We start from the raw sequence: 9678 nt of genomic DNA, 5'->3' as shown, positions 1-9678 counted from the left end.
CCCACTAATCCCTCTAATCTACGCATCCCAGGACACTAAGGGGCAATTTTAGCATGGCCAATCAACCTAACCCGCACATCTTTGGACTGTGGGAGGAAACCGGACCATCTGATCTTTTGTTTTGTATAATTTCTTCTGCTTACCATTTTTAAAAAAGTTCTTACATTGCATTATTTGTTATTTTAAATTAAAACTTCCTTTTGTTTTGTATCTCTTTTGACATGTCCTCCATTCTGGGGCATCTAATCTACATCGCATAGATCTAGGCTACATTTTTTGTGAAATAAAACTGATTATGAAATGGGCTTGTCTGTTTTCAGTTGTATGGCAATATTTGACTTTATGCACATTTCAAAACAATTTGTAACAATATAGAACCGTCGGTATAAATGCAGCCTAAATCCCACCTGTAAATCAAAGAAAGATGCTACCAGGACTTGATGGTTTGAGTTATAAGGAGAGGCTGGATAGACTAAGACTTTTTTCCCCTGGAGCATAGGAGGCCTAGAGGTGATCTTATAGAGGTCTATAAAATAATGAGTGGCATAGATAATGTAGATAGTCAACATCTTTTCCCAAAGGTAGGGGTGTCTAAAACTAGAAGGCATAGGTTTAAGGTGAAAGAGGAGAGATTCAAAACGGTCCAGAGAGGCAATTTTTTCACACAGAGGGTGTTGAGTGTCTGGAAAGAGCTGCCAGAGGCAGTAGTAGAGGCGGGTACAATTTTGTCTTTTAAAAAGCATTTAGATAGTTACATGGGTAAGATGGATATAGAGGGATATGGGCCAAATGTGGGCAATTGGGACTAGCTGAGTGGTAAAAACTGGGTGGCATAGACAAGTTGGGCCGAAGGGCCTGTTTCCATGCTGTAAACCTCCATGACCACTATGACCTCTAAAATCATGTCCAAAGCTTGGATTTCCAGTCAACCTAGACTAAATAATTTAGACTGTTGCTGTCAAATGTTAATATCTCCTTTGGGTTGCTCTTGTGTGGCAACTAGGGGATTTTCACAGTAACTTCATTGCAGTGTGAATGTGAGGCTACTTGTGACTAATAAATAAACTTTAACTTTTTTTAAAGATCCCAATGAAATAAATCTGTCACCTTTGGGTAACTGCCCAAATGTAAAAGTAATCTTTTCCAAAGGTTAAAATTATGTATCCAAAGTATTGGAAAGCCAATTTTCATTCTATGAAATCACATCATGAGATTAGTTTCATTACCAACATGCTGTGTTCTTCACTTCAGGTCAGAATGGATGACTAGAATCTGATCCAGGCTTATGTTCTCCAGATGGATTCTGCTGGTCATCTAATATGTGTTCAAACTGTATGTTTTCTTGATCTTTGTTTTCCAAAACTCCTTAATGATCGAATAGTAATACATTCCATCCAGACAACAGTTTATATTTGCCAAACACTGAGAAATCTGGAGAAAGGTTCGCAGGGGTCCCCAGTAATCAGTTGTTATGCAGCCCTGCCTTGCTAAAAGGTACAGCAGCATGGCCACATGATATGGTGTAAAGCAGAGAAGGAAGGTCACCAGATTTGAAGAAATAATGTTCATAGACGTCCTCATGCTCATACCGCCTCTCTCTTCCTCCACTCTTCGTAGTATTCTGACTGTCTGAACACTACAGAACATCACAGTAATGGCAGAGATTACAAAGATTATTTCCATTGTCAGGGGAATTATACCTCTGACCCAAAACTTCTCAAAATGTATGAAACAATTGTTTTCATGTTTATCATCCTCGATGTAGTTTGGAATGCTGGCAGCCCAGATGCAAACCCACATCACAGTACAGGCGATGGTGGCTTTCTTTGGAGATCTGAAGGTTCTTGCCAGGAAAGGATGTTTGATAGCGATGTACCGATCCAACGAGATCATCATTATTAACAGGATTGTCCCATAAGTATTCACAAAGTACAGAGACTCCACAAACCTGCAGAATATTGGTCCCAGGTACCACTTTCCACCCTCTTTGAAGGCGTGGATCTTGAAAGGCAGGGAGAACAGCAGAAATATGTCAGAAACAATCAGGTTTGTCATGTAGATCGTAGATTCCATCCACTTCTTTATTCGGATGCAGAGAATCCAGAGGGCAACCGAATTAATGATCAGTCCCAGGATGAATGTTGGTATGTGCACCACATACTGAAATGTCTTCACGAATTGAGATTCATTGAAGTTAGTCATGTTGCTCATGTTTGCTGTCAGCAGAAGCTGGAAGAAACGTGCTTCGGTACACTGCACCCGAAGAACGCTCCGAATACTGTTCACTAACCTTTCCTTTATGGTTAAACTTGTCGTTTTTCTGTCTCTCTCACACAATTCCAGAAACGTTCCTATTTCATCAAAATGAACTCAAAGCCCTGGATTACAAGCAGCAGTGACTGCTAATTCTTCCTTGTAGTTTTGGTGATTGGCAGGGGTTCAGAGCATCAACCACATCCTGTGCCATCTCAGAGTCAAAGTGACATTGAAGCAAAATCTTATTCAAGTGTTGAGGAAACAGCTGCTTCTCGTAGCAGTGTGGGAAAGATTTTTTTTTTATTTGCTCGTATTTCCCCTTGATCGTTGGCGTTTTATTTGAAAAGCATTTAAAAATAGTGAAAAGGGCATTGCGCCTTAGCGTTGGTGAATGAAGCTACCTTGTGACTCACACAGAGCTGGGAAGTCCCACCTTTAATCCCTCTGTGCTGGGCTAATTGATCCCCAAGCTGAAGTCTTGCACCTGACTACCAGACTTTCCATCTTGACTATTGTCCTCCAGTGACCCCTGCTGGAAAATGTAGATGTGTGTCTGTAAGGAGAGAGGAGGATTATATTTGGGTATGAAAGGTAAAGTCACTGATGACCAGAGGCTGCTCTCCCCTTTGACAGAGAACTGACTGGTGATGATTTTACCTGAGGATCACCACACCTCAGGCAAGGGACAATCCAATTCGATTTTCAAGTTTGCTGATGACACCACCATAGTGGGTCGGATCTCAAATAATGACGAGACAGAGTACAGGAATGAGAGAGAGAATCTGGTGAACTGGTGCGGCAACAATAATCTCTCCCTCAATGTCAACAAAACGAAGGAGATTGTCATCGACTTCAGGAAGTGTAAAGGAGAACATGCCCCTGTCTACATCAATGGGGACAAAGTAGAAAGGGTCAAGAGCTTCAAGTTTTTAGGTGTTCAGATCATCAACAACCTGTCCTGGTCGCCCCATGCTGACACTACAGTTAAGAAAGCCCACCAATGCCTCTACTTTCTCAGAAGACTAAGGAAATTTGGCATGTCAGCTACGACTCGCGCCAACCTTTACAGATGCACCATGGAAAGCATTCTTTCTGGTTGTATCACAGCTTGGTATGGCTCCTACTCTGCCCAAGACCGCAAGGAACTACAAAAGGTCATGAATGTAGCCCAATCCATCACGCAAACCAGCCTCCCATCCATTGACTCTGTCTACACTTCCCGCTGCCTCGGCAAAGCAGCCAGCATAATTAAGGACCCCACGCACCCCGGACATTCTCTCTTCCACCTTCTTCCTTCGGGAAAAAGATACAAAAATCTGAGGTCACGTACCAACCGACTCAAGAGCAGCTTCTTCCCTGCTGCTATCAGACTTTTGAATGGACTTACCTTGCATTAAGTTGATTGTTCTCTATGCCCTAGCTATGACTGTAACACTACATTCTGCACTCTCTTGTTTCCTTCTCTATGTACGGTATGTTTTGTCTGTATAGCGCGCAAGAAACAATACTTTTCACTGTATGTTAATACATGTGACAATAATAAATCAAATCAAATCAAAGATGGGCCTTCATGAATAACATCAACCAGTACAGGAACTGAACCCATGCTGTTTGAACTTCGCTCTGTATTACTAACCAACTGTCCAACCAATTGAGCTAAAACAACCAGTACCAGGTGTAAATAGCATTTTGAAACTTGGGCCTGTGGACTTAAGCCTGGATGTGTATTGTCTGCGTTGTGGAGTGGAGGTGGTGAGAGAGAAGTTGCTGTGAGGTTGGGTTGTCCATTTAGGACAGAGATTAGGAGAATTTATTTCTCTTAGAGGGCTCAGAGTCTTTGGAATTCTTCCTCAAAAGGTGGTGGAAGCAGATTCTTTGAACATTGTCAAGGCAGAGCTGGATAGATTCTTAATAATTAAGGGTATATAAAGTTATCAGGGATCAGAAGGAATGCGAAGTTGATGTTACAATCAGAATAGCTATGCTTTTAATGAATGGTGAAGCAGGCTTGAGATGGCCTACCCCTACTCCTACTTAGTACGTTCATATGTATGTTAACTCTTGATGAATGATTTCCCAAATAAACCTTCTGAATTTAGCTGGACTGCATTTTATTCTGTGGGGTTCCTGCCCGCAAGCAATCTGGTTGATAGGTTGGATGCCTTCTGGTTGGAGCACCACTTCACAGGGTCAAAGCTCAAGAAAGCATGTAGGGTGCATTGAAGGAGTAGGAGAAATCATGGTATTGAGAAAGGGGGAAGTACTGATCCCAGGGAGGCCAGGCTTGGGGCTATGTTGGGTATTTAAGTGGGGAAGGGGTGGATGGTAATTTGGTGAAAACAATTGTGGGGTGTCGATTGATGGGGGTTCTCTTTTGAAGCTGTGTATTGCTAAAATTTAAGCTAAACACAGAGACTCATGAACTCAGTGTACTGATTTTAAGATCTTTATTGACCAAACAATGGGAGAATGATATAAAGAAGTCTGCAGGTAGAGAATGCAAGCAGCCCAATATCACTCTGAAAAACAATGCCTCCGCGAGGGCAATTATACATTTTCAAAATCATATTTCCCACTTTTCCATAAGGTAGGCATAATCCAGTAAACATTAATATAGATCAGTCAATTATCATCACTGTCACCAAGTCCAGCCAATAACAATTTACATCCTGACCTCATGGGATCTTATTTGTCTTTAATTTCAGATATTACCTACCTCGATTGCCCAGCAAAACTGGACACTGGACAGTGAAATGGGAGAATGAGTCCCACAGACTCAAACCCACGTGACACGCGTCCGACCCTGAGAAAATCCTTATGTCTGCCTTGCACCTGTGTTATCAGTTTTGAGCTGTATAGTTCTATTCATCAAACTTGCATTGGTAGCCAATTTGTTCCTGACAACTGCTGATAAAGTGGTTAGTAAAACCATTGTCCTACAGAATGCAGGCTCTGTCTACTATCTCATCCCATCAAACCCTGCTGTATCTTGCTGTTGGCTGAAGTTTCACAAAATGTATTCTAAAAGCAAACTGCATCCACTTTATAAATTCAAAATCCATGTTTTAAATGAGAAATACATGTTATTCAGTTAGAACTAACTTTTACAGTGACAACTCTTGTCAGCACTCCCTCTGTAGTCTAAAATCATTCATTCTTAAGTCAGTATTGTGTTAGTGTTCTTAAACCATGACTATGTGTTTTATTAGCCTAATTTAGCCCCCCTACGTCAGTGTCCAAAGATGATTAAGGGAGTGCAATGGGGATGGGAAAGAGGTGGACAGATTGCCAGGACGGGGTCTTAATTGTGTTGCTTATTGAACCTGAAGGAACCACTTCTGCTCTTCCTTGCCCACAAGCAGTGCAGTAAAAGCACTTAACTCATGGGTTGGACTTTATGGCCACCAAGCTGACCTATTTACAGGTGGAGGACCACTTAGAATAGTGGCTTGTCTTTCTGCCCAACCACAAGCTGTGCCTCTTAATACAGGAGGCAGGTTAGGTGCCAGCCAGTCCATCTACCCCTATCCCTATTGATGACCCACTAAGGGTCTGTTTCTGCTGTCTCCACCATAATATTACATGCAGCTGGGAAAGGCAGAACAAAGGAGGCCTGTCTGCTATTTCACTAACTCAGGTCATAGAATCCTGCAGTGCAGAAGGAGGCCATTCGGCCCATCGAGTCTGCACTGACCACAATCCCACCCAGGGTCTATCTCCACAACCCCATGCATTTACTCTAGCTAATCCCTCTGACACTAAGGGGCAATTTAGCATGGCCAATCTATCTAGCCTGCACATCTTTCGGACTGCGGAAGAAAACTGGAGCACCCGGAGGAAACACACACAGACACGGGGAGAACCTGCAGACTCCGCATAGGCAGTGACCCAAGCCGGGAATCGAACCAAGGTCCCTGGCGCTGTGAGGTAGCAGTATTAGCCACTGTGCCACCCTGCCGCCCTATTTAACCAAATGCCTTTAACCTGAAAGCACACAACTTCAATATAATTTTTAAATGATCAACCATTTCAAATGATTTTAGATGACCAATCCTACACCTCATCTGCCTGCATTAACACTGGAAGTGGGTGGAATTCTGACCCGTTGAGTTTCTGTCTCAGAGTTTTGTCAATTTAACCTCAAAGAAGAACCCCAATCCAAGTGTTTTTGGGAGTTAGAATTCTGGCCTTGGTTGCCATTTTAATGCTGATAATGATCCATTTTAAAATGTTTTGACAACACTGGTTATTAACCTTGGCCCCATGGTGGTGCAGTGTGGTTGAATTAAGTCCTATCTTAGGCTGACATTTCAGAGTAGCATTGAGCAACATTGCCTTTTGGTAGTTGTATTTTTGGATGAGTTGTTCAATCCAGGCACTAACTGTTCTCTCAGGAGGATGTGTAAGATCTCTTGGCACTGACCTGTATTTTGAAGAAGAACAGGTTGGTCTCCTCAGAGTTAATAAACAAAATAAATTAATTACATATTAACCTGAAATTAAATTAAATTCCTCGACTGCATATAATTTATATTTCAAGTAATTCTATTATATCAATAAGTAAGTATCAATATAATAAATAAAATCTAGGAATGGCAGTGCTGGTTATGTGGTGGGACTGTAATTGCTTGTGGACAGGGACCAATGTGCTAGTTAATAAATCTATAGGAAATGTTTGCTTCTTGAACCAACTTAGCTCAGAGTGTTTGAGTTGAAGAGTGAGTTGGTGACACTCTGACACATAACAGAGGGAGAAGAATTTATTTTTTAATGTATCCATAGGATGTAATGATGTGGAGATGCCAGCGTTGGACTGGGGTGGGCACAGTAAGAAGTCTCACAACATAAGTTTATTTGGTAGCATGAGTTTTCGGAGCGCTACTCCTTCATCAGGTGAGTCATAGGATGTATGCATAACTGGTAAGGTCATCACTTATTATCAATCCCTAATTGCCCCAGAGAAAGTAGTGGTGAGCTGTCATTTTGAACTGCTGAAGTCTATATGATATAGGTGTACTCACAATGTTGCTAGGGAGCAAGTGCTGGATTTTGACTCAACAACAATGAACAGCAACACATTTCCAAGTCAGGGTGATGTGTACAACTTGGAGAGAACTTTTGCAGCTGGTGGTGCCTCCATGTATCACCATTGATGGTGAAGGCCACAGGTTTAGAAGATGGTGTCAAAGAGTTCTAATTTTTTCTCCATGGTACAATGGCACCTCGAAGGAAAGGGTGGCACAGCAGCATAGTGGCACAGTGCTTAGCACTGCTGCCTCACAGCACCAGCGACCTGGGTTCAATTCCAGCCTCACATAACCTTCTGTGTGCAGTTTGCACATTCTCCCTGTGTTTGCATGGGTTTCCTCCAGGTGCTCTGGTTTCCTCCCACAGTCCGAAGATTGCAGGTTAGGTGGATTGGCCATGCTAAATTGTCCCTTAGGACACCAAAATGTGTAGGTTAAGGGGATTAGTGGGGTAAATATGTGAGTTTATGGGGATAGGGCCTGGGTAAGATAAAAAGTGGGTTGGTGCAGACTCGAAGGGCCAAATGGCCTTCTTTTGCACTCTAGGGATTCTATGATTCTATGAAAACACAAGTATAGGAAGGGGAATGTGAGGAATTCTTAGATTTACATGTGGTAAAACTTTGCAGACACAGGCAGACTAGCGGATGGTGTTAAACTAACTGTTTTTTTTGTGCATTTTGTCCTGCCTACTTCATTCTTGTAAATGCTTGTAAATGACACTTCCTCTTACAATGGAAACATACATAATTTCTGCACTGGCAAGTTTCTTGGGAATGCTCTCGCACACATGCACTGCTATCAGGGAGCCAAGGGTGACCGTTTCTGGGTTCATAACCAGATTGAGAGAATTAGCAGAGCATTGCAAATTCGGCCCAGCCTTCGAGGAAATGTCAAGAGACTTTTTGGTCTGGGGTATCAACAACCTCACAATACTTTAATCAATAAATTAAACAAAAATGACAGGCGTGACAGCCCCTGATAGACATTGTAACTAAAATAAATGTCAAAAGGACACTATTGAAATGTGGCCCCTTTAAAGGAGTGATCCATTGAGGGCCATGTGATCAGGCTGGACCCTATGGAGAGGCTGCACAGGAAGCCAAGCCACTTGGGAGCAAAGCTGTGCATCCTGAAACAGGGAGGGATCTCAATTGGAAGCAAGGAGGAGAAGAGAATAGACACGTGTATTCATTCTGTCAGACCCTTATCTTGTATATAATATATATATATATATAAATTGTTCATTGTTGAAGCCACAATGAATCACCTAAGATCTTACTACACTGGCAATGAGGAAAATCTACATCAGTCATCAAGAGATTACAATGCGCTGTTAGAGGGGGAGAAGTGTGATTATTGAAGCTAAGATGAGGCTGGTACAAAAGCCTTTAAATGCTTTTCATTGGGAAGATTGTGCCATTGGATGCAGAAATTGAGAGCTGGGGCAATGTATCGAAAAGCTGCATTTCTTCTTTATAGCTAATGAGATCACAGCGGAGGAAAAATGAGAGGTCTTATTACTCACAGTCTGTGGCCCACAATCTTACAGCCTAGTGAGGAATCTAACATTGTCTGATGCTCCAGACACAATGTTATTCGACCAGATAGTGGAAATAGTCAAAGATAATTTTAACCTCCAGCATTTAGTCATAATGTTGAAGTATAAATTTCATCCTGCTGTCAGGGAGCCAGGTAGGCTGTCTCGGGGCTCAGGGCCAGATTGAGAGGTTTAGCAGAGCACTGCAAATTCGACCCAACTTTAGGGGAATTATTAAGAGACTAGTTAGTCTTTGAGACCAACAGCCTCACAATACAAAAAAAGTTGCTCACTGAGACTAAAATCTCTTTGGAAAAAGCCACAAAGATGGCCCAGGTGACTGAACGCGCTGAGCAGGGTGTAAGTGAACTACAAGGCGTGCCAAATGAAGTGGGCCTCTGGGAAACACAAGAAGAGATAATGAGGACTAATCTTTGCGATCAGAAGCCTCCGGTCCCGAAACTGCAAATTGTAATATCTAGTCACTGTCTCCATAAGGAATGCCCAATTCTTTTTGCCTGACTGGCTCCTGGTCAGGCACCCTGGCAATTTCTATGGCTCCATTGTTCATGGCAATTATGATGTACAGATGAGACATGGCTCCAGTCTGCTTTTCCTCAGGCATTAAGACCTCTTTCCTCCTTGTTACGACCAGTCCCTTGGTGAGGTCCCCTAATTTGTTAACTTCCCGAATTGGATCCCAATTTTGTTGTGCTCTCAGGTGAGGAGGAATGAGCTGACTCCTTTCTTTATTCAAAATCCCTTGAGTGGTTGCAATAAGGTTAATTTAAGAGGAAACCCTTCCCCTGTGGTTACCTTTTCCCAATCCAAATGTATTTACTTTTTAGAAGGAGC

At 42.3% G+C, this 9678-nt stretch overlaps 1 protein-coding gene across 1 annotated transcript; it reads right to left on the bottom strand.

Moving 5' to 3' along the window:
• Positions 1-367: 367 nt before the first annotated feature.
• LOC144491809 (lysophosphatidic acid receptor 6-like) lies at positions 368-9448 on the bottom strand. Its single transcript, XM_078210104.1, has 2 exons — positions 9310-9448; positions 368-2351 (listed from the first exon to the last, which is right to left on the bottom strand). The coding sequence occupies exons 1-2, from the start codon at positions 9446-9448 to the stop codon at positions 1315-1317; spliced, it is 1176 nt and encodes a 391-aa protein (XP_078066230.1). The 3' UTR covers positions 368-1314.
• Between the last annotated feature and the right edge of the window lie 230 nt (positions 9449-9678).

The sequence above is a fragment of the Mustelus asterias genome, chromosome 3 (genome assembly GCF_964213995.1).
Source record: "Mustelus asterias chromosome 3, sMusAst1.hap1.1, whole genome shotgun sequence".
Classification (NCBI taxonomy): domain Eukaryota; kingdom Metazoa; phylum Chordata; class Chondrichthyes; order Carcharhiniformes; family Triakidae; genus Mustelus; species Mustelus asterias.
Note: the sequence above shows the minus strand (reverse complement) of the source record. Positions and strands in the feature narration are given on the sequence as shown.

Excerpts from the sequence above, each read along its gene's own strand:
- LOC144491809 (XM_078210104.1), bottom strand. The coding sequence starts at position 9,448 with ATGCCTGAGGAAAAGCAGACTGGAGCCATGTCTCATCTGTACATCATA. Across the intron at positions 2,352-9,309 it reads GGGCATTCCTTATGGAGACA|GAACGTTTCTGGAATTGTGT; the intron begins GTGACTAGATAT and ends TTGATGAAATAG.